The sequence below is a fragment of the Larus michahellis genome, chromosome W (genome assembly GCF_964199755.1).
Source record: "Larus michahellis chromosome W, bLarMic1.1, whole genome shotgun sequence".
Taxonomy (NCBI): Eukaryota; Metazoa; Chordata; class Aves; order Charadriiformes; family Laridae; genus Larus; species Larus michahellis.
The window spans coordinates 22,535,185-22,548,196 of record NC_133929.1 but is presented as its reverse complement, the minus strand read 5'-3'; the positions used below and the strand labels follow the sequence as shown (position 1 = coordinate 22,548,196).

The 13,012-nt window shown below is 46.3% G+C and overlaps 1 protein-coding gene across 2 annotated transcripts in view; it reads right to left on the bottom strand.

The window, feature by feature from the left end:
* LOC141735683 (5'-AMP-activated protein kinase catalytic subunit alpha-1-like) overlaps positions 1 to 13,012 on the bottom strand; it is a 40,994-nt gene that overhangs the window by 23,295 nt on the left and 4,687 nt on the right. For both annotated transcript variants that reach the window (XM_074568760.1, XM_074568761.1), the window contains exons 3-4: positions 8,976 to 9,462; positions 8,469 to 8,595 (exon numbers count right to left, since the gene is read on the bottom strand). In XM_074568760.1, the coding sequence (XP_074424861.1) occupies positions 8,469 to 8,595; positions 8,976 to 9,392 (544 nt within the window). In that variant the 5' untranslated portion in view covers positions 9,393 to 9,462. The remainder of the gene's footprint in view (positions 1 to 8,468; positions 8,596 to 8,975; positions 9,463 to 13,012) is intronic.

The following is a 13,012-nucleotide window of genomic DNA, read 5'->3' as shown; positions in this document are numbered from 1 at the left end:
CAACCAGATCTCCTGAACCTCTCGTCTCTTTAACATACCCCACTTCTCATCTACTGTGTAATGTAATTAAGCCTATTAAGCTGCTAAAATGTTTCTGCCAAAGACAGCCATTGGATCTTCTGAGAAACACTATAAATAACATCAGTTTTATTGAACGAAAATTGAAAGGCAATTTGGACACAATGATCTTTGCCCTTTGCCATGTCAGTTGCATCAAAATGAATTATCAAGATAATCTGAAAGCAACTTTATTACTTTAGCACTTTCCTAACTCATTAGTAATCAAGTGCTTATCATAATCTAAAACATGGGTAAATTGAAGAGATATAAACATTATAAAAACATGACAGAAAGGCTTTTCAACTTTTAAAAATAGGTATTATTCTTCTGCTCCATCTGCTAAATAGATTTTTTTTAATTTATTTTATAACACTTAACTCAGTTTACCACTACAATAAACACTTTTTAAAGGACATAATCTTACACTGACACATTACTGTGTCTAGTGATGAAGACAAACTCAATTACAACTTATGAATCCTTATAGCTAAGGAATCATAAGCTACACATGTTGAAGTGATGCTAGCATATTAGCATAAGGGGGGAAAAAAATCAGTCTCAACTGTAAAATGTGCATTAAGTAGCATTTCACAAAAGTTGTATTTTTTTTAAAAAAAAAACAGATTAGAAAATTAAATTGAGTAATTCTCAATGATTAATTTCCCTAGAAAAGTAAACCACTTCATGAAGACTGACCTATTATCTGGTCTGTTCATAGCACTTTGATGTGTCCTTGTTTAATTTGCTGCTGCAAAAGCTCAAGGAAAGAAAGAGTAAAACCTTATTAATCAGTCTAATTTACACATCAAGTGACAAAGTGAAATCAACTATTTATTTTAACATAGGTGAATCTCTATAAGCTCAGACAAAACAGAGTGTTCCAGTTGAAACTATGATCTTCCCAAACAAGTAACAGCTTTAGGGATGGCGATTTTTTTTTTTAGTGCAATATGGAATAATAAATAAGTATCATCAGAAATGAGAGCAGTATTCAGAGGAGGGAGAGAGAATAAGAGAGACAGAGTTATGAGTTGAAAAGAAACTAAACTACTTAAATTAAAAAGAAAAGATAAAAATATCAAAAAGAAAATAATGAACTATATACAATGTATACAAAACCAGTATTAAGCTCCCAGGATGATGATCATGTCACCGGCAGGCACAAGGAAAGTCTCAGACTGGACTCAGTGACAGCTGAGAACTGGATTCCAGATCTCGATTCCGGAATACACGGATCGGGATCAAAGGCAGATGAACACACAGGGTCCTCCTCGGATGTCAGCCATTAAAGAAAGAGGGCTGACCCTTTGATCCCTCAGATTTTATACTGAACATGATGCAGATGGGATGGAATATCCTGTTGGTCAGTTTTGGGTCACCTGTCCACTCCTCCCCGCAGGTGCAACCCCTCTATGCTTTTCCACGTTGACGAGGATGAGGATTATCATTTTGCTGTCCTGTGCGATATCGGTTTATGATATGATAACATCACTTGTTAGACAGTTACTTTGGGGCGTTTATGTGGTATTGCTGTCCTGTCCATACCTTGGGCACCGTCTCTCAGAATTTATTAATAATTACACCCAGTGTGTGGGGGAAACAGGGAGGGACACTTTCCCCAGCTCTTTTGCCTCCCTATTCTCCTTCAGGCCAGGTATGACAGCTTTTGAGAATTTTTAATATCCTTGGGATGCTCAAACCAGCACGGTCCTAGTGTTATGTCTCCTGAATGTGTTCCAGATCTTGTTTAGGGTTAAATGACTATTTAAGACTACCACCCAGAGATCTGCTCCAAGGCTGGATAGTCAGGGGTGGCATGGCATGTGGGAGAACATGGGCAGGTACCCAGAGAACTTCTCACCTCCAATGGTCTGGGACTTCACCCCTGAACAATTACAGGACCCTGACAGAGTCGTAGAATATCTGAAGGGAAAACGCTGTGGCTATTCTAGAGTATTATACAGCACCCTCAAGGGAAAGAGATGGAGAGCAGACCGGCAGGCACTGGGCTACTGCAACCCCTGCGACAGCCACTGCCGCTGAACCAGGGAACCGACCTGTGCCAGTATCAGTTGCCCCCATACAGAAGGAGTAGTACACAAAGAAATCAGTTTGCTTAGTAAGGGATGATGATGAACCAGGGTCATCACGAGAGCAGGAGGAAGAGGCAGAACCAGAGATAATCACCCGATCCCTATCCTTGAGTGAGCTGTGGGATATGCAAAAAGATTTTAGCTGACTTTCAGGTGAGCACATTGTCAGCTGGCTGCTCCGGTGCTGGGATAACGGGGCCAGTAGCCTGGAATTGGAGGGTAGGGAAGCCAGGCAGCTGGGATCCCTGTCTAGGGAAGGGGGCATTGACAAGGCATTGGAAAGAAGACCCAAGCCCTCAGCCTCTGGAAACGGCTCCCGTCAGGCATGAGGGAGAGGTACCCCTTCAGTGAAGATGTTGTATGTCAACCAAGCAAGTGGACTACCATGGAAAGAGGTAGCCAGTACCTGAGGGAATTAGCTGTGCGGGAGATGATTTATTATGACTTGGACAATGCAGACTTACCCACAGACCCCGATGAGGCGCAATGCACAAGGCCCATGTGGTGGAAGTTTGTACGGAGCACACCATCGTCAGATGCCAACTCACTGGCAGTAATGGAATGGAAAGGGGAAGAGGGACCAACGGTGGATGAGGTAGCTGGCCGGCTCCCGCGATACAAAGAATGTCTCTCTTCCGCCCTTGTCTCAGCTGTGGAGAAACTGTCCCGGAAGGTCCAGCCACTTGAAGAGAATATGTCCTACTCCCCACCTGTATGGGCCAGCATCTCAGCTATTAGGAGCAGGCATTTCCCCACTCAAGAGAGAGAGTACAGAGGGTACACACCACGAGGCACCCTGTGGTTCTACCTGCGGGACCACGGAGAGGACATGAGGAAGTGGGATGGACAACCTACTTGGATCCTGCGGACATGGGTACAGGAGTTGCAAGGAAGGACAACTACTAAAGGGGATCCCTCCAGGAAAAGTGCCACCCCAGTTTCCAGCAGGCAGTTCCCCAGACAGAGCAGAAGGCCTGATCTTGCTTCTGATCCTCTTGAAGGAACTTCCAAGTCATTTCTGCAAGAAGTGAGTAACGGATACTATGACCAGGATTAGAGGGGCCCTGCCTCCGGCCAGGTGGAGGAAAGGGACAACCAGGTTTATTGGACGGTGTGGATTCGATGGCCTGGCACATCAGACCCACAGGAGTATAAGGCTCTAGTGGACACGGGTGCACAGTGCACCCTAATACCATCAAGCTATAGAGGGGCAGAACCCATTTGTATTTCTGGGGTCACAGGGGGACCCCAAGAGTTGACTGTACTGGAGGCGGAAGTGAGCCTAACTGGGAATGAGTGGCAAAAGCATCCCATTGTGACTGGCCCAGAGGCTCCATGCATCCCTGGTATAGATTACCTCAGGAGAGGGTATTTTAAGGACCCAAAAGGGTACTGGTGGGCCTTTGGCATAGCTGCCTTGGAGACGGAGGAAGTTAAACAGTTGTCTACCTTGCCTGGTCTCTCAGAGGACTCCTCTGTTGTGGGGTTTGTTGAAGGTCGAAGAACAACAGGTGACGATTGCTACCACAATTGTGCATCAGCAGCAATATCACACTAACCGAGACTCTCTGATTCCCATCCATAAGCTGATCCGTCAACTAGAGGTTCAAGGAGTGATCAGCAAGACTCGCTCACCCTTTAACAGTCCCATATGGGTGGTGCAAAAATCTAATGGAGAGTGGAGGCTAACTGTAGACTATCGTGGCCTGAATGAAGTCACATCACTGCTGAGCACTGCCATGCCGGACATGCTAGAACTCCAGTACGAACTGGAGTCCAAGGCAGCCAAGTGGTATGCCACGATTGATATAGCGAATGCATTCTTCTCAATCCCTTTGGCAGCAGAATGCAGGCCACAGTTTGCTTTCACTTGGAGGGGCATCCAGTACACATGGAATCGACTGCCCCAGGGGTGGAAACACAGCCCCACCATTGGCCATGGACTCATCCAGACTGCACTGGAACAGGGTGAAGCTCCAGAACATCTGCAATACATTGATGACATCATTGTATGGGGAAACACAGCAGAAGAAGTTTTTGAGAAAGGGAGTAAAATAGTCCGAATCCTTCTGAAAGCTGGTTTTGCCGTAAAACGAAGTAAGGTCAAGGGACCTGCGCAGGAGATCCAGTTTTTAGGAATAAAATGGCAAGATGGACGCCATCAGATCCCAATGGATGTGATCAACAAAATAGCATCTATGTCTCCACCAACTAGTAAAAAGGAAACACAAGCTTTCTTAGGCATTGTGGGTTTTTGGAGGATGCATATCCCAGATTACAGTCTAATTGTAAACGCTCTGTTTCAAGTAACCCAGAAGAAGAATGACTTTAAATGGGGTCCTGAGCAATGACAAGCTTTTGAACAAATCAAACAGGAAATAGTCCATGCAGTGGCCCTGGGGCCAGTCCGGGCAGGACAAGACGTTAAAAATAATCTCCACACTGCAGCCGGGGAGAACGGCCCTACCTGGAGCCTCTGGCAGAAAGCACCAGGGGAGACTCGAGGTCGACCCCTAGGGTTTTGGAGTCGGGGATACAGAGGATCCGAAGCCCGCTACACTCCAACAGAAAAAGAGATATTGGCAGCATATGAAGGGGTTCGAGCTGCTTCGGAAGTGGTTGGTACGGAAGCACAGCTCCTCTTGGCAGCTTGACTGCCGGTGCTGGGTTGGATGTTCAAAGAAAGGGTCCCCACCACGCATCAGGCAACTGATGCTACATGGAGTAAGCGGATTGCACTGATCACACAGCGAACTCGAATGGGAAACCCCAGTCGGCCAGGAATTCTGGAAGTGATCATGGACTGGCCAGAAGGCAAGGATTTTGGAAAGTTACCAGAGGAGGAGGTGACACGTGCAGAAGAGGCCCCACCATATAATAAACTGCCAGAAAATGAGAAGAAATATGCCCTGTTCACTGATGGGTCCTGCCGGATTGTGGGAAAGCATCGAAAGTGGAAGGCTGCTGTGTGGAGTCCTACACGACAAGTTGCAGAAGCCAGTGAAGGACAAGGTGAATCGAGCCAGTTTGCAGAGGTGAAAGCCATTCAGCTGGCTTTGGACATTGCCGAGCGAGAAAAATGGCCAGTACTTTATCTCTACACTGAGTCATGGATGGTGGCAAATGCTCTGTGGGGGTGGCTACAGCAGTGGAAGCAGGGCAACTGGCAGCACAGAGGCAAACCCATCTGGGCTGCTGACCTATGGCAAGATATTGCTGCCCGGATAGAGAATCTGGTTGTGAAAGTATGTCACGTAGATGCCCATGTACCCAAGAATCCGGCCACGGAGGAACATCAGAACAACCAGCAGGTGGATCGGGCTGCTAGGATTGGAGTGGCTCAGGTGGATCTGGACTGGCAACATAGGGGTGAACTCTTCATAGCTCGGTGGGCCCATGACACCTCAGGCCATCAAGGAAGAGATGCGACATATAGATGGGCTCGTGACCGAGGGGTGGACTTGACCATGGACACCAATGCACAGGTCATCCATGAACGTGAGACATGTGCTGCAATCAAACAAGCCAAGCATTTGAAGCCTCTTTGGTATGGAGGATGATGGCTGAAATATAAATATGGGGAGGCCTGGCAGGTTGATTATATCACACTGCCACAAACCCGTCAAGGCAAGCGCCATGTGCTCACAATGGTGGAAGCAACCACTGGATGGCTGGAAACATACCCTGTGCCCCATGCCACTGCCCGGAACACTATCCTGGGCCTTGAAAAGCAAGTCCTGTGGCGACATGGTACCCCAGAGAGAACTGAGTCGGACAACGGGACTCATTTCCGGGGGGATCTACCAATCGAGCTGGCCCTGCCCAATCAAAACTTCCACGTACCGTAGGAGGGGATAAAGTCCCCGTAGTGCACATGAAGAATATGTTAGGGAAGACAGTCTGGGTTAGTCCTGCCTCAGGCAAAGGCAAACCCATCCGTGGGATTGCTTTTGCCCAAGGACCTGGGTGCACTTGGTGGGTGATGCGGAAGGATGGGGAGGTCCGATGTGTACCTCATGGGGATCTGTTTTTGGACGAGAATGGCCAATGAATCAAATTGTGTGTTGTTGATTGCTAAGTAACCCTGTCACTGTATGTCCTCATTACTGTAAATGCTATCAGCTGTACTACAGTAAGAATCATCCAAATTAAGGACAGATGGACTTTGATGAAAAACCAAGTAAGGCACAGCAGTGATGGGATCAGAACTGACCTCAGCAGCTGGCGCCCAGCAACTTCCTCAAAATCTACATCTTCAGCCCACGGACTGTGTGCATGAGCCACACCGGGTGCACCAGTCACAAGCTCCAAAAAATACAGCACGCAGCAGGCCAGCACCACACAGCATCTCACCTGCCCTGAGAGACTGTTATAACAGGTGGAGCCCACCCTGAGCTGCAGGGGGAGGGGGGCAGGAAGTCCTGCTTGGAGCAGGCTGGGGCATACCGGGTCCGGTCGGTGAGCGGCAGTTCCGTAATCGTGTTTGTATATTCCTCTGTCTGCATTATTGTTGTTGTTTTTTTCTTGTTCCCTTTGCTGTTCGGTTAAACTGCCTTTGTCTCAACCCAAGAGTTTTGCCTTTTTCTTCTGATTCTTCCTGTATCAGGAAGGCCTGAGCGAGCGGCACGTGGTTCTTTGTTGCCATCTGAGGCTAAACCATGACACTGGGACTGAGTTAATTTTCTTCATAGTAGCTAGTATGGGGCTATGGTTTTGGTTTGTGATGAAGTATTGATAATACAGGGATGTTTTCATTGTTGTTGAACAGTGCTTACGCAGAGTCAAGGCTTTTTCTGCTCCTCACAATGCCCCATCAAGTGAATAGGCTGGGGGTACACAAGACAGCTGACCCCAACTGATCAAAGGGATATTCCATACCATATGACATCATGCTCAGCAATAAAAATCTGGGGGAAGAAGGAAGGGGAGGGACATTCAGAGTTATGACATTTTTTCTTCTCAAGTAACCGTTACACATGATGGAGCCCTGCTTTCCTGGGGATGGCTGAACACCTGCCTGCCAATGGGAAGTAGTGAACGAATTCCTTGTTTTGCTTTGCTTATTAAACTGTCTTTATCTCAACCCACAAGTTTTCTCACTTTTACCCTTCTGATTCTCTCCCCCATCCCACCAGGGGGAAAGTGAGCAAGCAGCTGTGTGGTGCTCAGTTGCCAGCTGGGGTTAGACAACAATAGAGTTGTATGCTGTGTTACTTTCACTCTATAAAATAGATTTTTCTACAGTTTAGTCCAACTGCTTTCAAGACTTCACACTTACTGCAAGCATACAATTCCCATCTCAAATTTTGTCCACTACTAGCATTGGTAGGTTGGACCTGGCTGGCAGCTAAGCCCCCAGCCAAGCCCTCATTCACTCCACCCTATCTCAGTGCAATGGAGGAAGAGAATTGGAAGAACAAAAGCAAGAAAACTCATAGGTCGAGATAAGCACAGTTTAATAAGAGGAAGGAGAAAGAAAAAAAAAAAGGAAAAATGAAGTGATGTAAAGGCAACCACTCACCACCTCCTACAAACAGACTAATACCCTGCCAGTCTCTGAGCAATGGCTGCCTTCCCCAAATCCCCATCCCCTCAGTTTTTTTGCTAAGCATGACATCATATGGCATGGAACATCCCTTTGGTCAGTCTGGGTCAGCTATTCAGGTTGTGTCCCCTCCCAACTTCTTGTTCACCCCCAGCCTACTCATTGGGTGCAGCACAGTGGGGAAAGAGAAAGACTAGATACTATGCAAGTACTGCTCAGCAATAGCCAGAACACTGGTGTGTTATCAACACACTTTTAGTCACAGATTGAAAAGAGCACCATACAGGCTGCCATGAAGAAAATCAACTCCATCTCAGCCAGACACAGTACAGCAATGTACAGCCCAAGCAAAATTTGCATGCCTAGATACCAAGCTTTATCTTCACTAGGAAAATATGTTCACATACTTCAGATCTAAATTAATGTTTAAATTTGGGGGTGAGGCCCCAGAGGCAGTTTAGGTTGATCCAAATCTCACCTCCCACAATCCTTCCCCTTTTGCACCAGTGGTATTAGTGCTGGTGCAGAAACAAAATGGAACAGTTTGGGATTTGATATAGCTAAAATATGATTATTTAAGGGATGAAACAGCTAACCGTCTGGTCACAGGAACACTAGACCAGGAAGGAATAAAGAAACACCAATTCAGATCTAGCTTGACTTAAACTAATAAAGAGCAACACTTACTTCTAAACAAGTAAATTAAGACATGTTTGCATTTAGAATTATTTCCCTTACAACTCCATTAACTTATGTAAGTCTTCACATACCATCAATGCTACGGAAGTCCAGTAGGTATGTCCTGCTGTCCACCTGATACAACTGTAGACTCATTTTGGAATATGCACTTGTCACTGGATTCTTCCTTCGAACACGCAGATAGTATGGATTTACAACCTAGTATAAAAGAGATTTGAGTTAGTAACTAGAACTGCTTGAGAAGCACCGCACGTTGTTTTTCTTATTTCAACTCACTGGTATTATCAAGTTATTCCAGGCTTACGTGTCAGAGCATTTATTATTTTGCCCCCCCACCCCCATACCACTCAACACATTCCCACAGCCCCAGTAGAAAAGTTAAATACCTTAGCAAGACTTTTCCTGTCAGCATAAATAGCCCCCCTCAAAACCCTTCCTGCACAGCAAGCACAAGCAGTCAGCACAGGCACATGAAATTATTTTCCAGCACAGGAGAAATGTAGTTTCAGACTTCTAAGCTATGCAATTATACAGCTCAGAAATTTACTGTTGTCTGGTGTTGTCCTTTACTCTTTTACCTTCCATTCATAATCCAGTTGTTTAATTGCTCGACAAACTTCAGCCATGATATCATTAGGTCGACTCTGACTCCGTATTCCCAAATGCCACTTAGCTCTTCTTACACCTTGGTGTTTTGACTTCTGTGGATTCAGCTCATCAAGAGTATGGCGGGGACGTGGTGCTTCAGCTACTAAAAATGGCACTCTTTCAGGATGAGGGCGAGACAGATTGTGATCATCAAGAAAAGAATCCGGTGGGCTTGTAGCCAAGTAGAAGTCTTTGGCCTCATTCATTATTCTTCTATTATCTATAATGAGGTGATAAGCAACTACTAAAGGGTCCTGATGATTTTGGCTGTATAGACAACTTAGCACTTCCTCTTCAGTGCATTCAAACTTATCACACACTTCTTTTAAGGCTTCATCATCAATCATGGTAGAACTATATGATGGGTCTTCAGGAAACAAGTATTTGGGAAGGTCCTGCTTAAACCATTCATGTTCCCTAGATTTAAAAATAAACAAAGTCTGAGTGTGTGTGTGTGTGTATATATATATATATATATGTAAAGCAAGCCCTTTTAGTATTAAATTATTTGTTAAAATAAAGTTATTCTTAGTTTGTACAAAAAAACCCCACAGTCGTCAGTCCAAGTCCCCTTCCGTGCAGCACAACAGTACATAATGGAAAGTAATCACCTCTTTCACAAGATTTTGCTAGACATTTTACAGGAGACTGAAAGAAATCTTCTTTCCTGTAAGGGCTTCAACTACCTAATCTCCAAAAATATATTTGTATAACTCATCAACAAGCATTTATATAAAATGGTCGGGTTCTGTGGTTTTGATGTTTTTTGGGTTTTTTTTTACTGCCACTGTCCTAGTTTTGAGATATTTTGAACTGAAATTTGCATGCTACCCACTTGAGTTGTCCCTCCCCAAGCACATATGTAATAAATTGATCTCGATACTGAATAGTTTCTTTGGTAGATGCTTGAACAAGGATTTCTGAATATTAAAGCCACATGCTTCCCACCCCCAACAAGCTGACTATGATTTTTTTTCATTCAGAAAACCCCCTACCGTCTCTTCAAGACTTAGAGTTGAGGGAAGGCTATGGAAGAGTCGATCTGTACCTCTTTACTACTGTATCCATAGGCTAGTATTCATAAGAGGGAAGAGGAAGTATAAAGAAGGAACCAAATACTTAAGTTGCCCAATCATACAGAAAAAAAAAAAAATTGTTTTGTGTGTCTAGAGTAATCTGCTTAACTAGCCAAAGGATATGGCATGACACCAATTTTAAAAGTATCCTAGTCTATAGCATAAAGACTATAAACTAATGCCCATAAACTAAGGGCATTATATCTGCATGAATATATATGTGTGTTTATATATATGACAGGAGAAAGTGGCGGCAATTCATTGGAACCTGTAAGATCTGGGCATGGCAAAAATGGTATGGAATAAGGGGTGGATAATGTCCTGGTTCCAGCAGGGACAGGGTTAATTCTCCCCAGGAGAGGTATTCCATGCCATATGAGCCATGCCCATCCTGAGCTGCTGGGGGTTGTTGCTGGGAGCGGGCTGGGGTGTCCCGGCTCCTGTCGGTGAGCAGCAGGGAGCGGCAGTTCCGGCAGTTCCGTAATCGTGTTTGTATATTCCTCTGTCCGCGTTATTGTTCTTATTTTTTTCTTGTGTCCTTTGCTGTTCGGTTAAACTGCCTTTGTCTCAACCCAAGAGTTTTCCCTTTTTCTTCTGATTCTTCCTGTATCAGGACGGCCCGAGCGAGCGGCACGTGGTTCTTTGTTGCCGTCTGAGGCTAAACCACAACAGCATCTAATATATGTGAAATGTTTTTCAAATTAAGATCTGCCTGAAAGTTGTGTGCCCTGACACCACCATGCTACCACAATTGTCCAAACTCTACAGAGTGTGCTAGTGTAATTAATGGAAAATACAAGTTAGAACTTCTGTTAAGCCTCAGCTATAAATCACAGAATCATAGGGTTGGAAGGGACCTCTGGAGATCATCTAGTCCAACCCCCCTGCCAGAGCAGGGTCACCTAGAGCAGGTTACACAGGAATGCGTCCAGGTGGGTTTTGAATGTCTCCAGAGATGGAGACTCCACCACCTCTCTGGGCAGCCTGTTCCAGTGCTCTGCCACCCTCAAAGTAAAGAAGTTCCTCCTCATGTTTAGGTGGAACTTCCTATGCTCAAGTTTGTGCCCATTACCTCTTGTCCTGTCCCCGGGCACCACTGAAAAGAGCCTGGCCCCATCCTCCTGACATCCACCCTTTAAGTATTTATAAGCATTGGTAAGATCCCCCCCTCAGTCTTCTTTTTTCCAGACTGAAGAGACCCAAATCCCTCAGCCTTTCTTCATAAGAGAGGTGTTCCAGTCCCCTAATCATCTTGGTAGCCCTTTGCTGCACCCTCTCCAGCAGTTCCCTGTCCCTCTTGAACCGGGGAGCCCAGAACTGGACACAGTACTCCAGGTGCAGCCTCACCAGGGCAGAGTAGAGGGGGAGGATGACCTCCCTCGACCTGCTGGCCACACTCTTCTTGATGCACCCCAGGATGCCATTGGCTTTTTTGGCCACAAGGGCACATTGCTGACTCCACCAGGACTCCCAGGTCTCTTTCCACAGAGCTGCTCTCCAGCAGGTCAGCCCCCAACCTGTACTGGTGCATGGGGTTATTCCTCCCCAGGCGCAGCACCCTACACTTGCCCTTATCGAATTTCATAAGGTTTCTCTCTGCCCAGATCTCCAACCTGTCCAGGTCTCTCTGGATGGCGGCACAGCCTTCTGGTGTGTCAGCCACCCCCCCCAGCTTTGTGTCATCGGCGAACTTGCTAAGGGTGCACTCTATCCCCTCGTCCAGGTCATTGATGAATATATTGAAGAGGACTGGACCCAGTACTGACCCCTGGGGAACACCACTCATCACTGACCTCCACATCTACCACCCTCCCCTCATCTATCCATCCAGTCATGCCATCATAGAAGGCTATCAGATTAGTCAGACATGGTTTCCCCTTGGTGAATCCATGCTGAGTACTTCTGACAGCTTTCGTTCCCTCCACATGCTTTGAGATGACGCCCAGAACGAGCTGTTCCATCCCCTTTCCAGGGATGGAGGTGAGGCTGACCGGCCTGTAGTTCCCCGGGTCCTCCTTCTTGCCCTTTATAAAGACTGGAGTGACATTGGCTTTCCTCCAGTCCTCAGGCACCTCGCCTGTTCTCCAGGACCTTTCAAAGATGATGGAGAGCGGCCCAGCAATGACTTCCGCCAGCTCCCTCAGCACTCTTGGGTGCGTCCCATCAGGGCCCATGGACTTGTGAATATCTAATTGATCCCTCACTCGATCCTCCTCAACCCAAGGGAAGTCTTCCTCTTTCCCTGTTACTTCCCCCAATGCCTGGGACTCCTGAGGGCTGGCCTGAGCAGTAAAGACTGAAGCAAAGGCGGCATTCAGTAACTCCGCCTTCTCCGCATCCTCCATCACCATGGCTCCTGTCTCATTCAACAGGGGGCCCACAACTTCTCTGGTCTTCCTTTTGCCTCCAATATACTTGTAGAAGCCCTTCCTGTTGAGCTTGACATCCCTTGCCAGGTTTAATTCCAAGGAGGCCTTGGCTTTCCTTGTTTCATGCCTGCACGCTCTGGCTGCATTCTTATAATCCTCCCAAGGGGTCAGCCCCTTCTTCCACTTACTGTAAACTTCCTTCTTCCACTTGAGCTTTTTCAGAAGCTCCCTGCTCAACCATGCAGGTCTCCTGCGTCCCTTGCCCGATTTCTTGCTCTTAGGGATGCACCGATCCTGAGCTTGGAGAAAGTGGTCTTTGAATACCAACCAGCTCTCTTGAGCCCCTTTGCCTTCCAGAGCCCTAGCCCACGGGATCTCTCCAAGCAGTTTCTTGAAGAGGTCAAAGTTAGCCCTCCTGAAATCCAGGGTTGTGATTTTACTTCTTGTTGTTTTGTGCATAGTACCCACGATCCTGAACTCAATCATTTCATGATCACTACAGCCAAGGTTGCCCCCAACCTT